The 18720-nt window shown below is 49.2% G+C and overlaps 1 protein-coding gene across 1 annotated transcript; it reads right to left on the bottom strand.

The window, feature by feature from the left end:
* Nucleotides 1–404: 404 nt before the first annotated feature.
* On the bottom strand, nt 405–17401 carry SYNDIG1L (synapse differentiation inducing 1 like). The gene is made up of 5 exons (XM_017656761.3): nt 17025–17401; nt 3852–4025; nt 3176–3651; nt 2320–2460; nt 405–2181 (listed from the first exon to the last, which is right to left on the bottom strand). The coding sequence occupies exons 3-5, from the start codon at nt 3590–3592 to the stop codon at nt 2023–2025; spliced, it is 717 nt and encodes a 238-aa protein (XP_017512250.1). The 5' UTR covers nt 3593–3651; nt 3852–4025; nt 17025–17401; the 3' UTR covers nt 405–2022.
* Nucleotides 17402–18720: the final 1319 nt, after the last annotated feature.

Raw genomic sequence — 18720 nt, 5'->3', positions numbered from 1 at the left:
GAAGGCCTGGCCCTTCCTCCCAACTTGGGTCAATTCTGAAGAGCATCCTGGCTCCAGACCTGCAGGTTGGGCCAGACTGTCATTTAGGCCTGCATGGCAGCCTGACACCCCTGCCCAGATCTGCCGCTGCCTCCTCCCTTCCTCAAATGATATCCCAAGAACAGCCCCTAACTGATGTCCTGTACTTATCTCTGTCTCAGGAGCAACCATTTTATGCAGTTCTTCCAAGCAGAGAAGCCCTGGGATGGGGTGGGCACTCTGACAAACCTTCTCCCAAGGCCTTCTTGAGAAGGCTGCTTGGGGCCAGGAGCAGCAGATGTGGGGATGGGAGTCAGTCTTGGAGAGAATGAGACTCAGGCAAACATGGAGGCAGGTGAGGACAGGAAGAGGCCCAGAGGGCACCATGTGTTACATAAATGTTTATTACAAGGATAAATATACACAGGAAGGGGTCATTAAAACTCCTGATCCTGGGCCCAAGGAACTTCAGAGGATGCAGGGAGGGGAGGGCTGGGCAACCCCTGGGGTGGGAGGATGGTGGGACCAGGTGGGTCAGCACTGGACCCACAGCCCCAGGTTCTGGATTGTGCCAGGGAATGACCAGGTCCCCAGATCGTGCATTATAGGGTCCTAGAGCTTGAGCCCCTCCTGCCTGTCTGGATGTCTCTAAAATGCTGGATGTTCCCTAGTGGCTGCAGGTGTTGAGGGGCTCTGAGTAGGGGCATTAGTGAAGAAGCCCCAAGACTGACCAGAGACCCACCACTGGCCCCCAGCATTCAGAGGTGGGGAAACATCCCTGGTCTTTGAGAGGCAGGTCCAACCTTCTTCTTTGTGTTGGTGGAGTCTTCAGAAATGACTCTAATTTGGCTGCAACCTGGATGCTCTAGGTGAGATCCAAATAGCTTAGAATCACCTCAGTCCACCTTGAGAGGTTCGTGCCATGCCCCTGCCCATGAATACTGAGGGTAATGGGAAAACAAATCCCTTAAACAAATTCTCCTTATTCTTCTAAACCTTCTAGACACCTCCTTCAGGAAGGCTTCCTGAGCACTGCTGGCTGGTCAGCAGCCATGCCAGCCCTGTATCCCTCCCCTCATCTATGTTCACTACTCCCCAGGGTCCCTCCTCGCCACTTTCCCACAGAGCTGGATCTAGAGACCTGTGCTCAGTGCCTGGTGGGCTGATAGCACTCTCTCTCCATGATGGCATCAGCGCAAGGTACCCCAGGTGGATTCCAGAAAAGGATGATGGGGGTGGGGGCCAGGGCAGAATGGGGATGCCCATGTGGTCTGGAAATATATCAGGACCTCTGTCACTGCATCTGCCTTTTGATCCTGCACAGAGAAGTTTCAAGAACCTGCCCTTGGTGCAGAGTTTACATGCCGTGACTCCTCCTCTCTGTCTAGATCTGCAGCGTCTCACAAGCCCACAGGAGAGAAAAGCACTCTCCAGAACCAGAAGGAGCAAGGGGCCCTATGTCTCTGTGTATCCCCCTCCTGGCTGGCTGGGACCTGGGTACCACAGGCCCAGAGAGTGGAGATGGGAAGCTCAGGCTGTCCCCAGAGTGGAGACTTCTGTGGGCTGAAGGGATTGGATCAGGCCGTCTGTCCCCCAGGCAGCCCCTTCACTCCTGATAGCCTCCTGCTCTTTGCAGAGAGGTTGGCAGAGGTGAGCAGTGGGCTGCCTACTGGGTAGGAGACCCTCTAGGGAATGGGTAGGATAACTGAGCTCCGGGCTGGCCTCAAGCCAGAGTTAGGCCCTGCCTGGAAGGCCTGGTGGGCAGCCCTCCCCTCTCCTGCTTCCTGGCGCAGCCTGGGTTCCCCCTGACCCTGCTCTGGGGCTGAGGCCAGTGGGCAAGGAGAAGGGAAGGTTGAGCCCTGGAGCCCATAGCCTCGGAGGCTTTCCCTCCAGACCCCCTTGGGGTTGTCTTCAGGAGCCAGGGCTCTCCAGAGAGCCTACAACCCCAGCCCCACTGCCTCCTCAGGCAGAGCAGGGGAGTCAGATGCCAGGACTGACTGGCCGCTAGCTGTGGCCATTCTGGGACATGTAAGCTGCCAGAGCCACCACCACGGCCACATAGAGACCAGCCCCCACAGCGATGGAGAGTGTGGCCAGGAAGAGGGCCCGGCGCGAGGTGGTGTTGGCCAGGTGGAAGTCTCCCTTGGAGATGGCCTTGCTGGTCTAGGGAGAGAGATGTGCTGAGGAAAGGGAGCATCCCCATCCCTTCCACCAGGCCCCCACCCCAGCCTGCTTGCACTTCTGTCAAGCCCTCCAGGGAGGAGGTGGCCAGAGTGGAAGCCCAGGGCCACATTCACTTACCCCCTGGGAGAAGTAGAAGGCGGCAATGCCCAATGGCCAGAAGCAGCAAAGCATGGAAAAGATAGTAAGACCTAGGTGGTCCCTGGGAGGCAGCGTCAGGAAGTTGTCTTCACTTTCACTCTCTGTTGAGGTTGTGTCACTCTGCAAAACATGAGTGCAGTTTTGTGACCGGGCCCAGAACCACCGGTGGCAATGATGTGGGGCAATGGGCAGTCTCATCTTTGATTGGTGGGAGTGTAGGTTGGGCTCAGCACTCTCTACTGAAAGCCTTAACAGATGGCCCAATGATTCTATCTTTAGGCATCAGTACAAGGATACAGTACAAGTGTATGTACAGGCATGTTCATAACTGGACAGTAATTGTGAAAGATTGGTAACAATCTCCAGTGATGAGGAGATTGGATTAATAAATGGCAGAGGAACTTACAAGTGAATACCTGTAACCCTTAAAAATCACCTTGCAGAAAATATTAAATTACATGGAGCAATACTGAAATATGTTGCTCAGAGGGAAAAATCAGATTATAAAACTATTATACAGCAAGATTTCTTGGATAGGAAAAGAACATGAATAAAAAAATACTAGAAGATCATCTACTAAAATAATAATGTTATCTTCCAGTGGTTTTCTGTATTAAGTTTAAGTTACTTATATAATTAAGAAAACAAGAACACTAAATGTTATTAAAAAATTAAATTGTCAACCCAAGCTAGCATTTCTCAAAGTGCGGACAGCATATGTTGGAAGTACCTTTTCTTTGGTAACATACAGATTTCTGGGCCCCAAGCCAGGCCTACAAAATCTTAAAACCTGGAGGTGAGCATGGGAATCTGCATTTTAAACACACCCGCTTACCTCATCTTCCTCCTCCTCATCCACCTGGCCCTGCAGCTCCTCTTGAACTCCGTAGGACACAGTCTGGATGGTGACATCCTCTTCTACTTGGCCGGGTCCTGCGGACTGCTCCACGGGCCCAGCCTGGGGTTCCCTGCTCTCTGTGAAGCTGGTCTCACAGCTCCCTGCCCTGGGCTCCTTGACCTTGTCCCTCCCCAGGAGGCAGCTGGGCCTGTACCAGGCCTCCACAGCCAGCTGCAGGGACCCTGGGTCCAGGAGCTGGTGGGTATGAGCAGGACCAGCACCACCCAGGAGGTAGGAGTAGAGCTTCTCCTGGCACGCCCAGCTGGGCGAAGCCTCAGGGTAGGGGTAGGGGCTGTGGAGGTGGGCAGGGCTCCGAGGCAGCAGTGGGTTCTGTAGTTCGCTCAGACTCTCCATGGCTCTGGAGGCAGCTCCTGGGAGGGCCTGGGCCAGCTAAACAGTCTTCAGAAAGCCTGCTAGAGAGCAAGACAGACAGATACTGAGGCCAGGGTGCCGGATGCAGGACCGGAAGTGGTTAAGAGCGCAGGCTCCACAGACTGACTTGGCTCAGCACCTGCCTCTGTTGCGGGACGGCTGTGGGACCTTGAGCTGGCTGCGGAACTTCTCAGAGCCTCCATTTCTTTGTCTGTCAGTTGGGGACAGAAACTGTACTTACCTCATAGAGGTGGTTTGCTCTGTATCCAGTCACCACACAGTTACTGAGCATCAGCTCCAAGCCAGGTACTGCACAGATGCTGGGACACCGTGGTGAGAAAGGTGGAAGCAGGGAGAGGGAGGAGGATGCGAGCTTTGTCTTCACAGAGCTTACAGTCTGGTGGAGACGCTGGCCCTGAAGAAGTGCAGCAGGGGTGTAAGGACAAAAGGTGGACAGACTGACACAGGGGCACAGGGAGGGCTTTGGAACTGAGATCTGAAGGAAGAGGACACGCTGACAAGGTGAGGGGAGGGGAAGACATTTCAAGCAGAGGCCAGGTAAAGGGTGGTTGGTGAGAGCTGGGGAGAAGGCTAGGGTGGCTCAGGTACAGAGGGAGGTGTGGAATGGAGTATGGGGCCAGAGCTTGCAGCTCCGCTTAGGTCTAAGGAGGCTTCAGAGGTCTCCACAGGGGTGACAGGAGGAGATTTGGTCTCCAAGCCTTCCCGTGGCTGTATGTGGGAGCAGCTTGGAGAGGGGTGGGCTGTGCTCCTGGGACGGGCACATGGTAGGTGCTCAGGCTGGGCTGCAGGTGGGGAAAGGAGCCTTTGAGAGTGTCTACAGCAAACACACACACACTCTGGGTTCAAAGGAGCAAAAAGAGGCTGCCCATGCCTCAGAGGCTCTGAGCCCTGAGGAGTGGGCCTCTTGACCAGGGGTTCCAAGAATGTCTAACAAAGAATCCTAGAGGGGCACAAAGAAGGGCATGTAGCCCAAGTCCCCAGTTCTTCACCTGGGGAAGGCACACATAGTGCTGAAGACACTGCACTGCCATGGACCTGGAGTCTCTGTCGTTGCATTAACTAGCTGCAGGTTCCACTCGGGCTGTCACCCAGCTGTGCCAGAAGCTTCTTAAGTCTCCCTGCTCCTTCCTTTCTAGAGGTCAAAAGTACAGGGAGTGCCTTGAACTAGAATGATGTGGAGGGGCTCCTTCCTGCTGCAAGTGCCCAAGGGGGAAGACTCGCCAGGCCAGGCTTGTGCCTGGGCTCCCCTAGGCCATTTCCCAGAAGGATTGGTCTCTTCTGACCCTCAAGGGCAGCTTCTGAGCCCCTGTCAGAGCCTCCTCCCTACTAGCCGTTGTGACCCACAGTTGTGGAGTTGCGGGCCTGTGACCATAAGGGTCATGGGTTCGGGAGTCAGGTACACTGGAGTTCCATTCCTGATCCACTCCCATTAGCTTTCTGACCTGGTACCTCAGTTTCCCCATCTGCGAGAGGGGTTGAGTTAAATGGTCATTGATGATGACATTAATATTCTATGATCCCCTAGCCTTAAGGGGCCCTACAGGAGTGAAATCCCCTCACTCTCTGCCCCCTTTGCATGAGGGATAGATGAGCACACTCAGAGCCCAGTGCAGTGCAGGACTGTTACCTTTCCTACCATGGCCCCCTGAGTAGGTCGAGGGAAGCAAGGAAAGACAGATATCTACTTGCCAGATGGACATTGGAGCCACTGAGTCATTTCTGGGCCTCCTGACTTCCCCTGGGCTGCCCCAGCCCCGGCCCTACCCTCCAGTCCTTGCCTACCCTCTGGGATTCTAGGACATGGTCCCCCAAAGTCCCCCAGCCTCTCTTCCAGCTGGTTTTAATTGATGTTCCCTATACTTATAGTTTTGAGGGTCCCTGCTGCCATCTGTGTGGGTGAAGGTACGCAGGGGTCTTTCAGCAGGGGTGGTCAAGTGGGAAGGATGAGCCCCAGGGCCCCCAGAGGACATTAATGCATCAAACCCACCCCTGCCCCATGCCTGCTTCATCAGGAGGCCTTGGCAAGTTACTTGTGGCCAGGAACTTGAGTCCCAGGAATCAGGCCCTGGAACTCTGGAGACTATAGGGGCATTTGCAGGGCACCTGTCCGGGTAGCTGGGTTGCAGCTCCTTCCCCTGCTCTTGCTAGCCACCTTCTTGGCCAAAGTACAGGCAGTTGAGCTTCTGAAACCTGAGCCTCGCAGCCTTTCCTGAATTACAGCTCCCCCATTCCCCCCTTTCCCCCCCACTCTGTTGTGCCCTTAGGCAGGGCTTCTCAGCACTTTACATACAAAGAGGTATGATCCTGGGTTTTCAGACAAACTGAAAGCCACCTGAATGTCCAACAATTGGGGACAAGTTAAATAAATTATGGTACAACAATACAGCAGTACAAGGCCTTCCAAAAGGTTTTACAAAGGGGAATGACATTAGAAAATGCTCATTGCAGATTCAGTGAGAAGAAAAGAAACGGTGTGTGCATGTAATCTTAACTCTGCCAAAATGTCAACAGTGATTATCTCCAGGGGAGGGAGCACAGGTGCTTTTCATTTTCCTTTTTACACCATATTTTGTGTGTGTGTGTGTGTGTTTTACAACGAGCAAGTATTTCTTAAAACCAGAAAAAATTAAGTGCATGGATTTCTTCTGAGCCAAATTATCTAAAATCGGTTTAAAACCTCCTCAGTGGGGTTCCTTCTGGGTTTAGAGGCAGAGCAGAGCACCAAAGCCTGCCCGACACACATGCAGACAGAAACACACACACACACACAGGAACACACACACACACACACACATTTACACCCCCACCTCTGCTTTCATAAAGCAACCAGGTTAGGAGCTGCAGCACCTGCTCTCAGTCCAGCCAAGGGTTACAGCTCTTTACCAGGTCATGTTCTCCCCATAACTTTCTAGGGCCACATGAGAGTTTATTGGGTTGACCCTGGGGATCCAGTACTGACTCCCGGGTGGCAAGTCCTGGGGCCCAGGCTTTTCTGCCCTTGGCCTGGCCTGACTTTTCAGCCTGTTGTTTAAGGCTGCCTTTTCCTGTTCCCTGGAGTAAGGGACCAGTACTCAGAGTAATTTTCATCTCTACCTCTGCTGCCTGGTCTGTGTGCACCTACTGTGCGGGCAGTACTGGGTGCTGGTACTTGCTGGCAAGCAGGCCTGTGTGGGAGTATGTGTGCATATGTGTGTGTCCTCCTTCAGAGGAAAGACATGAGATATCTGGCATTCTAAGCAACTCTCCATATTGTGCAGCTGGGGCTAGAGGTCTGGGCCTCACAAGAGGAGAGGGAGAGAAGGTAGATCTGTGAGGCCACAGCCCCTGGCTTGTTTCCTTTTGAGCTGAGAACTGAGCTGGGCCCTAAAGTTTTCCACTCCCTAATTTGGAGATGGAGAGCACACTGCCACCTCCCAGATCAGGGACAGGAAGCCATCCTGGAATCCACCGGAGTCCAATTACATCCTCCCACTGGAGTCTGATTGTTCTGGAGTCTGTAACATCAGTTTGCTTATCTATAAAATGTGTGGAAAGGGTAGAAGGGGTTGATTTTTAACAGCTCAGCTCAATACGACCCTGGGATTCTATTGAATGATAATAATAATAATAACACTGACTGAGGTTTTTTTTTTTTACCATGTGCCAGGAACTGAACTGTAAATGCTCATTTGACTCTATGATTCTAGTGGGAGAATACGATAGGATAGGGGCTTTTTCTTCTAGCTGTGGTAGACTAGCTTGTGTCATACCAAACTTGCCATTAGAAAAGCTAGGGGAAAATATGAAGGCATCGAAGAATCACCAAGGGAGCGAGAACTTGAGGGGTTAAGGTGCCAAGATCCCAGAAGGAAGAGCAACACGGAGAGGTGAGCCTGACCCCTGCACCACTTTCTCCTTCTTCCAGCAGGATCAGGGTCTGGGGAGAAATATTGGAGTTCAGTTCAGGGCTTGTTAAGAAGATGGGGCTCCAGGAAACACCCCAAATTTTCAACTGGGACATCTTCGGGGTACTCCCTAGGAGTAAGAAGGAGGAAACTAGAAACAGACCAGCCCTCCAGGGATGGAAACCAGGTTTTGAATCAGCTCTACCCCAAATGGATTAAGGTGACCTGCACACAGCCCTGCCAGCTGCCTGCCAGAGTCAAATGCCATCTCGGTGCAGTGGTTCTCAAACTTTAGGGTGCTTTGACATCACCTGGATGACTTGGGAAGCTCAAACTGCTGCATTCAGTCCTCACAATTATGATTCTGGGATAGACCTGAGAATTTGCATTTCTAGCAAGTTCCAGGTGATGTCGATGCTGCTGGTCCAGGTATGCACTTTAAGAACCACTGCTCTGATAATCACTGAAAGGATAGGAAAATAAAATGTGTAATCAGAAGCTACTAGATGTGGAATATGCAATAATAAAATTATATGATTTATCCAAAATGAGGCAAGGAAAAATAGAAAAAGGAATATAGAACAGGTGAGACAAATAGAAAACAAGCAGTAAGATGTTGGACTTACACCCAACTCTAGCGGTACTTACACTGAATGTACATGGAACAAAATTGCCCATAAAGAGACAAAGATAGTCATATTGAGCATTATTCCATTTATATGAAATTCTAGAAAAGGCAAAACTATAGTAACAGAAAGCAGATCAATGGTTGCTAAGGGCCAGGAGTAGGATATGGCATTGACTGCAAAGGGGCATAAGGACTTTTTGGAGTGAAGGAATTATTCTGTATCTTGATTGTGGTAGTCATTACAAGGCTGCATGTATTTCACAAACTCACAGAATTGTATACTTAAAATTAATGACTTTTATTGTATGTCAAAGCTCATTTTTTTACAAGATGAAGACTGGATTTTTTAAACAACAAAATCCAACTGTCTGCTGCATGTAAGCAATGCACCTTAAATGTAAAAATCAAGATGGATTTCAATGTAAAAGGATGAAATAATACCTCACATGTGTTAAGTTCTTACTGTGTTCCAGGCACTATTCTAAATGCTATATTATCTCGTTTAATTATCAAAGTAACCCTCTGAAGTCTAGGACATCATTGTCTCCATCTTACAAATAAAGACTTTGGGGCATGAGAAAGTTAGGAGTTAGAAGTGCCCACAAGCACACTGCTGGGAGTGGTGAGCTGGACATGAATCCTGGAAGGCTGACTTAAAGCACTGGGCTCTAGTGTCACTGTGTGTCAGCTACCATGGATGGAGTACTTACCCTCTTCTGAGCACCATGCCAATGCTTCAAATGCAGTAGCTCATTTAATCCATTCTCTTCCACATTCAGGGGAACTGCAGCTCAGAGAGGTTAGATAGGTTTTCTGAGATCCTGCAGCTGGAAAGTACCAGAGCTCCATTTGACCCAGGTCTGTCTGACCAGAGCTCATGCTGGCCTGAATAGCACCAAGTTCCCAGGTTAGCTGCAGGAATGGGGCCTGGAGTTAATTTGTTGCGTGCACTACCTGGTGGGCTCTGAAGTGCCTGGGAAGAGGCATCGTGAACACTGTCAAAAAGAGGCCAAAGGGACAGCATGATGTGTGACCAGGAGTTGGGTCTTATGCTTGGGCTGGGACCAGCACTTATCAGAACCCTGTAAAATTATAACAGCTACTATTTACTGCCTCCTCACACACACTTGGTGTTTTATATGCTTTACCTCAAAACATTACAACAACAGATAAAGCTGGATATTATTATTTCCCATTTTTTCAGATGAAGAAACTAAGGCTCAAAAAGGCTAAGTAACTTGTCCAAGATTAAACAGTGACAGAGACTGGATTTGAAAACTAGGTTTAACTAAGTCCAAAGCCTGGCTCTCATTTACTGTACCTTCCAGAGCCTACCTAGGGCACAGAGGGTCATTATAAATGGTATGGGCGTGTGAGTGGTGAGGACTCTGTCTTGAAGGGGTTAAAACCAAGTCCTCAGTGAAAAGAATGGGAGATGGGAGCTTTAAGAAAATATTAAGAACTTTGGGGTGATTTAGCAGTCCTGGGTGGCTGCTGAGATAACCTTAAAGTCTGGATTCATATAAATACAGAGACATTTTGTGAAGAAGCTCAACTACTGACCACTCTCTCTCAGTGCAACAAGAGCAACTGCTTCCAAATTGAAAGATAAAAGGCAGAACTTCCTAGTAAGGCAGAAGATTAAATATAAATGACTAAAGTCCAGGGAAAAGGTGAAATCTTTGAGAATAGGAGCTAGACCATCCTCTAGTCAGATAATATGTAAACTGTTCCGCAAACTGTGACTATGGTGGCTGTTTGTAGAGGACTTGGGGCTGGACTGGATGATTTCCAGCCTGTAGGCAAGAGAGCCACCAAACCAGCTTAGAATCATGGCTATAGCTTGCTAATCTGAGAGTGAAGAGAGAAAGTCAGGGCCAGGGGTGGGGAAGAGGGTGAGTCTGGCAGAGTCAGTCGAGGGAAAATGGGGAGCTTAGCCTTCTTTGCTTCGGTTTGCCTCTTCAGCAAGCTAAATCAGATCACAGCTTCTAACTCCTGATCCTTCCTAAAAGCACTTAACATACTGAACATACTGTAGATGTCCTCACTTAAAAGATCAATCAGTTGTACTATGTTGCACACCTGAAACTAATCTAATATTGTATGTCAGCTATTCTTTCTTAAAGAAAAAAAGCTTTCTTAAAGCTCCCATTTTTCTAGTCTCAAAAAAATTAAAAACAAATAAATAAATCATGATGATTGAAAAATTCAGCTATAAATACTTTGACATATCTCCCATTGAGAGGTGGGGTCTATGTCCCTCCTTTCTGTGCTGAGTGGGCATGTGACTTCTTCAACCTCAGAGCACAGAAAAAGTGATGCTATGCGACTTCAGAGACCAGACGATAAAAAGCCATGCATCTTTCACCTAGTTCACTGGAACACTCACTCTCGGAACCCTGAGCTGCCCTGTAGGAAGCTGGACTACTCCGAGGCTGGCTGGCTGGAGAGGCTATGTGTGTAGATGCTCCAGATGATGGCGCCTGCTGAACCCAGGCTTCCAGTCATCCCCAAGATGCCAGACATGTGAGTGAAGCTGGACTCTTTAAACCAGCCCATCTGTTGTCTGAATACTGCTGGGTAACCTCTGTCCCTGCCACATGGAGTGGAATAATCACACAGCTTAACCCGGAGTGCAATTCTGACCCCCAGAGTCACGAGGTGAAATGTCTCTTGTTTTAGCCACTAAATTTTAGGGGTTGTTAGGCAGCAGTAGATAACAGGAACATCTTTCCTCAGTGTCATGTCCCCCTTTAGCTCCTGTGCCCTCTCTCTCCTTCACTTCACAGCTGCATTTCTCAGAAGCATTATCTCCAAACACATCAGAATACTTCAGCTTTCAGCTCAAAAGTCACTTCCTCAGGGAGGTCATCCCTACATCTTCAGTCTACATTCAGGTTCCATGGCTACCTGCTCTCCAGGATCCAGCTCTTCTTCTCAAAGAGCTTATCACAGTTCTCTATTTATGTATGTGTGATTCGTTGATTAGTGTCTTTCTCTCTCACCAGATTGTGAGCTTCAAAATGTGGGGGCTGTGTCTGTCTTCCTCATCCCTGCAGCCCCTTGCCTGGCATACAATAAGCACTCAATACACAGCTGATCTCACGAATGAATGAATGAATGAGCGAGCTAGGTGTACCGAGGCTCTGCTATAAGAAATTACTTTCCAGGATATGGGGTAGATGGAGCACATCTGGCTGGGGCACTTTTAGTTCTGCACAACAAATATTTCTTGAGCAGTTACTTCATACCAGTTCTTGGACTGGAAAAATAAACAAGAAATGATACCTGTTTTGAGGAGGGGTGGGGATTATACAGACTAGCAGGAAAGACAAAATTTCAGTCCAGTGGAGTAAGTCGTGCTGTTTGGGGCTGCTGTTCTGGGATTGGGTTGGAGACAATGGTGGGAACTAGGAAGAGGCTTTGCTTTAAAAGGTGACAGGTGACACCAGTACTGAGTCTTGAAGGACAGTGAGTCATTTAGGTGAGTCCCTGGAAGAAGGACATTTCCAGCAGAGGAAATAGTATAGAAGCATGGGGTAGTAGTACGGAGGGGAGGCCAGGGTGGTTTGTTATTGATGGAATGAGACAGGAGAGGTGGGAAAACCATGCAGAGAAGCTTTTTGCTGTGAGCAATGGGGAGCCAATGATATAGCAAGGAAGTGATGTGGTCATACCTGTGTTTTACAGCATTCTGATTGGCAGCAGCATGGATAGAAAGGATTTGGGGTAAGTGAGAATGGAGGCTAGGAGTCCTGTTAAGAGACTATTGTAAAGATGCAAACAGGAGAGGATGAGGATCTGAACCTGATCTATAGCAAAATGGAAAGAGAGGAAGAGTCATACCTGAGGGGTAGTTAGGAGGCTAAATGAAAAGGACTTTGTGGTTAACTAGAAGTGAGGGGGAGGGAGGAGCTAAGAATGGCTCCCAGTTTTCTGGCTTTGCCAACTAAGTAGAAGGCACTGTCACCAGCTGAGACAGAAAATCTAAATCTAAGGGGGAGGCTGCTGGTTCAAGGAGACAACCTGAGCACAAACCTTTTCTCCTTCTTAAGGTTCTATTAAAATGACAGGTCATGTATTTTTAAAAGAATGAAATCATAATGTAATTGGAGAACAAATAAGAATGATATCAGAGAACAAGAAACATTGAGGAATTTCTGGGAAATAAAGAGCAGATGTGATTCCTTGGTGAAGAAATCAGTACAGAGAAATCTCCAGCTCCGAATACCAGAGGTAAGAACAATTCCCATTCAAGGAAGAGGCCTATAAGGGAAACAGACTTCTTAATTTCAGAGGAAATCCACACAAGCTGCCTATGCTAGTCAATACCTTTCTTTATTCATAAGTCTGAATAGACAACAAAGGATAATGAAAAACAACTACATGAAAATAAAAGAGAAAAATTAAATAAACAAGTAGAACAATTGGACCAATAAGATCCGAATCATTCAAGTTGTAGAAAAGATCTTTAAAATTTTGTCTGAATTCATAACCTCACAGAGACAAAAGAGGAAATGCATTCATAAAACAAGAACAGGCTGCTTTGTTAAAGGAGCAAAGAACCTGAAAATATTTTGGAAATTGAAAGTAATTGCCTAAATTTTCAAAAACTCTGTAATTTGCACAATAGAATGGAAACAGTTAAAAACTAACTTTTTAATGTAGAAGAAAATGTTGATGAAATTTCCCAAGACGGAGCAAAAAGACAAAAAGATGGAGCATATGAAAGAAAGTTGAGACATGGAGGAGAGTCCCAGAGATTCAACATCCATCTAATAGGAGTTTCAGAAAGACACAACAGACAGACTAGAGGAGAATAATAATTAAAGGAGCAGAAGCAGAAAGTGTTTTCCTGAGCTGAAAAAAAAACAGCATTTAGATTGAAAAGCCCCTTCAAATACCAAGCTGGAAAAAATCACACACACACACACACACACACACACGAGGAAGAGCAGGATGGGAAGAAGTGAATGAATTTGGCCTTGGACACACACACACACACACAGGAGGAAGAGCAGGATGGGAAGGAGAAGTGAATGAATTTGGCCTTGAAGTGCCTTTGGGATACTAGGGTAGAGACTCTATCTGGCAATTCATGTATGCAGTTGAAGTCCAGGGTCACGGTCAGGGCTGGAGAGAGATTTGAAAATTATTGCAGGACCTATGGAGAGGAAGAAGAAGAGAGGTGTAGATGAGAGAAAAGGGCTAAGGAGAGATAAAACAGCTAGAACATTTTCCAGCTCCCATGGGAGGCTTCTTAGATGCTTTCAGAAAACATCCATCTACTTGCTTTTCTATCCACTTCAACCCTGGAATCCCATGGGCTGGACTGGCCTCTCCCTCAGAGTGTAATCCATCTGATCCAATTTTCACCAACAAAGGTGAAAATTGCTGGGAGGATTGGGATTGTGGCACCACTACTCAAATTAGCCCATTTTCAGGTGGACAGCAAATCTTTATTCTTGCCGAAATGACCTGTCTCTCCACTGAAGCAGTTCATTCCCAACTACTTATAAGGAAATGGTGCATCCGATGGTGGAAGATAACACACCTACTGGGAAGGTAGAGCATTGTGCCCTCATTTCCTACTTGGTTGCTTGGGGAGATGATGGTGGTGGTGGTGGCAGTTGCCAGGTGTAGGAAGAAGGAAGAATATGGGAGGAGGCAAGAGAAGAGAGCACCTGGATACAAACAGCAGGATCAAGATCAGTCTTTATTGTCCACTGGCTTGCTGCAGAGGGGAACTTGCTCTAGGCAGGATGCCCATCCAGCCCCTGAGAAGGGAAGGGGGTTAGAAAATGTCAAAGGTTCAGAAAACTGGGATATTTCTTCTTCCTCAAGTGAAGATTGTTCCTTTTGCTCCTGTCTCCCTGGAGTGATGTACTTTGGGGCTGGAAGTCCCTCTAGGATGCACAGATGAATTGGCCTTTTTTTATGTGAAGGTAATGTGCAGATGTTTCTAGATATTCTCTTATTCTCTGCCTCTGTCATTTTGTGTGTGTGTGCCACCCAAGGGAAGTGACCTGCAAGCATAGCATGTATTTCAATATTTCAGTCTCTTACACACACACACACACACACCATTTCTTAATGACCATGTGTATTTATCTCCCCTTTCCTTAGATCCACCTCTCCACCCAATCCCCAGTCCTAAGTAACCAGGATCATTGCCCATTCATGTTGGGGTTGACTCCCTTCTTCCCTCTGAGGTCTTGCAGCAGGCTTGGGGGGAGTCACAGTAGAAGCCACAGGAGGGGAACACAAGAGGAAGCTAGTGAGTAGTTTTCCTTGGTTGGGAGAGGAGCCAGATGTGACTGCCTGGGTGACCAGAGATGCCTTGCATCCTGTCCACTCTGGGGATGGAGTGCCCGCCAGACAGCCTCAGAAGGAGGGGTGGTGCATTGTTCTAGCTCCAGTGGCAGGCCAGCACTCACTGACTAGTCTTGCAGAAAATAAAGTCCCCTCTGTTTGCTGCCGCTGTCACTTAGTTATGAGCATTAGTGGCTGTCCATTAACTCCCGAGAGCTGATTCTTGCCAGCGCTGCACCAACAGCTGGGAGTCAGGAAGTGCTGACATGGGGGGTGGCTGATCTCCCACCCTGGCTGGGTGCTCACAGGGTAAGTCAGGGCAGTCATTGGCATGGCTTACTCAGTTCAACCCAATTGCCAATTAGGTACGTCTTTCTGAACATCTGTGGGGTTTGCCACAGTTGAGGAAAATTATTGTCAGAGAAGCTCATTTTGTTTTTATATAAAAAAGGCTCTCCCCAGGGATGGATCTTTCCTGATTAGCCCTTCCTCCAGGCTTCTTAGGAGGGAGATCCAGCCAGGCAGGGTCCCTGGGAGGAGATGGCCGAGGACTGGGTCTCTGGCCTTTGCCTATGCACAAGGGATGTTTGGGGGGAGTGTTTTCCTGGCTTCTTGGCTTGAAGGCAGGGGTCCTCCCAGTTCAGCAACTGTACACACCCATGGCTTTCCCAGGAATATAAAAAAGAGAGGGGGATCTATATTTCTAAAAGCAGAAATACAAATGTTTTTTTCTGGTGTCTAAGCTCCCTTCCACTCCATTCATAAAACTCAGTTCTGCACTTAAAGGACATTAATGTACTCTCTAAACCAGGTTAATGAAGCTGGTCTCCTGTGCTAAAGGAGAACTGAGAGATTTGTTGGCTCAGGACAGTGCTTAGAGAGCCCCACACATCAGGGCTTGGAATGTTAAAACTCATCTAGTCCAAACCTCTTTAAAAAACAACAGAACTGAAGCCTGGAGAGGGGAAGGGACCTGCATGATGCAGGCAGTGGCAGATTTGGGACCAGGACACAGGACTTCTGACTTCCAGTTAAATGCTTCTATTCTGAGATATTTTAACACTTTGTTCTCTTATTTTATACCCAATTACTGAGTCCTTACTATCTTCCAGGTGCTATGGGGGAGGGGAAGTGTGCAGGGAGGCAAAGAGATGAAAACAACACTATCCTTGCCTTCAAGGAGCTATTTCCCTAGATCTGTGATTCTTGGGGGGAAAAAATAAAAACTGTGAGTCAGGCTCTCACCTATATTGTTTCCTATAGGCAATGATGGAAGATGACAAGAGGCAGGGATCCCTTTTGGCTCCTCAAGATTTGTAAGCTAGGCTTCACTGACTCTGAGACTCCAGTAGGGCCAAGGACAAAGGAAGCCATGGTCAGTATGGGAGAAAAAGGGGTAGGGGTGATAGTGATCAGGTCACTGCCAGCAGGCTTGGTTGGTGGATAGGAACAGCGACAGCACTTCACACTGGCATGGCAATGGACAGCTGACCAGTCTTCAGTCTGGTACATTGTTTCATGGAGCCTCAAGGCACTTGCCTGAGATGAGCAGAGCAGCTACCTTATCCCCACTCTAGGGATGAGGAAACTGAGGTTCAGAGGGCTCAGATAACTGGCCTAAAGCCACTCAATGCCAGCATCCCACCAGGAACTCCTAGTCTAGTGCTCTTTCTGCCACTGGGGCTGAGTTGAGAGGATGGGGATAAAGCAGGGGTCATCTGCAGTGTCAGGCCAGTCTTCCTCTATGCAGTTTTATTTTTTTATCACTACATTCTGCCACTCAGAGAACTCTGCTCTGAAGAACTGGAAGCACTTTGCAGGCCTGAATGAGCTCATTCAGCATACTCTTGCCAGAAAGAGGGAAGACTCCAAATGGAGGCACTGTCTAGGGTGACCAGCATTCAGGCACATACTGAGAATAGGGCTCAGGTTCCCCTGTTCTTTGCCCTCATGCACCAAGCAGTGTGACACAAACCCAGCTTCCTTACATGAGAGTTAGGAAGATCACAGAATAAAATGGAGATATCTTCTGGTACCTCCTTCCTTCCCGGGAGAAATAGGTCAGTTAGTCCTAAGGAGCCCATCCTATCCCTTGACCCAAAGGCCATTTCCAGGGCAAAGAAATCTTGAGGCAGATCCACCCCAGTCACCCTAATGAGTAAGTAGCCTTGGGGAAGAGATGTGAGCTTAGTGAAGCTGGCTCAGATTTCCCTAGTGAACAGATCCACAGTGGGGACTGGGTTCCCAGGAGTCTAGTAGACAGACTATTCTCAGTATTCTTTGTGTGCAGGTGTCTCAGAGCTGCCTAAGGTTGGGGTCAAGTCATGGTGGTGTGGGGTCAGGGTACCCAGGTGCCTGTCTGGGCCCCAGTCCCTCAGGCCCCTCCCAGCATCTCCAGCTTAGGGCGAGGGGTAGGGATGGACTTGGAGAGATCTCTGGCAAGCCGTAATGTGCGGTCAGCAGGAAGTGAGAGCCCCCATCACTGAGAGGGGTCCCACTGCCCTCCCCATCTAGATCCGGCTGGGTGTCTAGCTCTGGGCTCCTGTTGCGCCCCCAGACGGCCCCTTACCTGTCCCGCCGAGGAAGGACCCGCCTCTTCCGCGGGGATCGGGGGGCATGGGCCAGTGAGCGAGGGCGCCCCCGCCTTGCGGCCGCGGTGTAGCTCCCAGGAGGGCGCCTCGGCTCCCGGCTCCAGGTCCCTGCCGCCACCGACTCCGCCGGCGCTTCAGCACCGCGGACAGCTCCCGCCGGCTGCCTGCCGCCGCCGCCCGGCGCGCCCGGCGCGGTCCCGGGAGCCTCGCATCCTGGCCCGGCCCCGCCGCCGCCGCGCAGCCCTCAGCCCGGTCCGAGGCGGCTCCGCGCTGACTTGGGAGAGCAGCGAGCAGGGTCCCCTTCCTCCCCGCCTCCCACCGCCGCCGCCGCCGCCTTCTTCTCGCCTCCGTGCTCCGTGCTCCCTTTCACGCTCTGGAATCAGCCCACCAGGCACTCCGGACCCAGCTCCGGGGCGGGGCGGGGCGGGGCGGGAAGTCAGGGGAGCCCAAAGGAGGCGGCGGAGCCAGGGGCGCAGAGCTGGAAAGGGCTTCTCTGGTTCCTGGAGCGGGACACCCTTTCCCAGCCCTTCTCCCACTCTATTCCCGCATTCTCCCAGAAGCAATGGGCGACCCTTGGGCTTCTTGAAGTATTTTGGAGCCCCTAGTCTCCCAGCCTTTAGTTTTAATGTTGATCTCCCCTATAAAGAAAAACGAGCAAACCAAAAAGCATATTATTGAGCGCTTATAATATACCAGACACCATGCCAGGTTTTTGTATTTTTAACCAATGTAATCTCATTTAATTTTTTAAACAACTCTGTGAAGCAATATAATTTTTCTTTTCCATTTTACACATGAGGTTGCTGGGCTTACAGAGATTAAATCTTGATTTGGAGATAAAAGTGCCGTGCTGGGAAGTGCACAGGCTTTGAAGACCATGGGCCTAAGTTTTGGTCCTAGATTCTCATTAGTAACTATATAACCCTGAACAAGTTACTTAACCTCCCAAAGCCTTGGGTTTCTCATTGACAAGTTGGGCGAGCTGTACCTACCTCATAGGGGTCATATGAGGACACACTGAGATGACATATGTGACACATTGGCCCTAAACGGGCCCTCAGTAGGTGCACATTCTCCTCAGTTCTCCCAGAGGGATACTTAAGATCTGAGCCCAGGCTTCTGGCTGCTTTGTCTCCCCCACTGTGATATTTATCTGCCCTCCCTCACAGGAGTTTCCTTTTTTTAGCATGGGGATACCCTCATCTTGAGTATTATGAGTGGATGAGGCTATTTTTTCAAGCCCCCTCACAAGGTCTTGAGTCTCATCACAGCCCCCAGAGGTTGGGAGGGAAAAGCAATCTCATTTTCTGAAGGTAAATAGGGGCCTGCAAAGTAAAGCCCAGAACAAGCTGCAGCTGGGACTGGTGATGGACGGAGGCACTGGGAACAGCTGTGGCAATAGGCGTCCTCCTTCCCCCATGCAAGGATGCTATAGCACACTGAATGGTGGCCTCTGGGAACCCCGCACTCCCACATGACATGGGACACCCGGAGCAGTTCCGTTTAGCTCCCAGTATGCATTATAGGAGCCAGGACATGGAGTTTTGGTCTCCTCCACTTCAGGGCTAGGCAGAGAACTCCCTAAGCCCTTGGTCCATCTCAGGGCTGGTATTGGTGTTTAAACTGTTGGGTGTTAAGAATATTCTTGCCCTTCTTGCCCTTGCCCCATTAGAG

Source organism: Manis javanica, chromosome 8 (assembly GCF_040802235.1).
Source record: "Manis javanica isolate MJ-LG chromosome 8, MJ_LKY, whole genome shotgun sequence".
Classification (NCBI taxonomy): Eukaryota; Metazoa; Chordata; class Mammalia; order Pholidota; family Manidae; genus Manis; species Manis javanica.
The sequence above is the reverse complement of the archived record's forward strand: the minus strand, read 5'-3'. Positions and strand labels throughout refer to the sequence as shown.

What these genes read in the sequence shown, in the direction of transcription:
- SYNDIG1L (XM_017656761.3), bottom strand. Translation starts at nt 3,592, where the DNA reads ATGGAGAGTCTGAGCGAACTACAGAACCCACTGCTGCCTCGGAGCCCT. An exon ending in ATGAGGAGGAGGAAGATGAG is followed by an intron (nt 2,461 to 3,175) that starts GTAAGCGGGTGT and finishes CATGTTTTGCAG; the next exon opens with AGTGACACAACCTCAACAGA. An exon ending in CCTTCTACTTCTCCCAGGGG is followed by an intron (nt 2,182 to 2,319) that starts GTAAGTGAATGT and finishes CTCTCTCCCTAG; the next exon opens with ACCAGCAAGGCCATCTCCAA.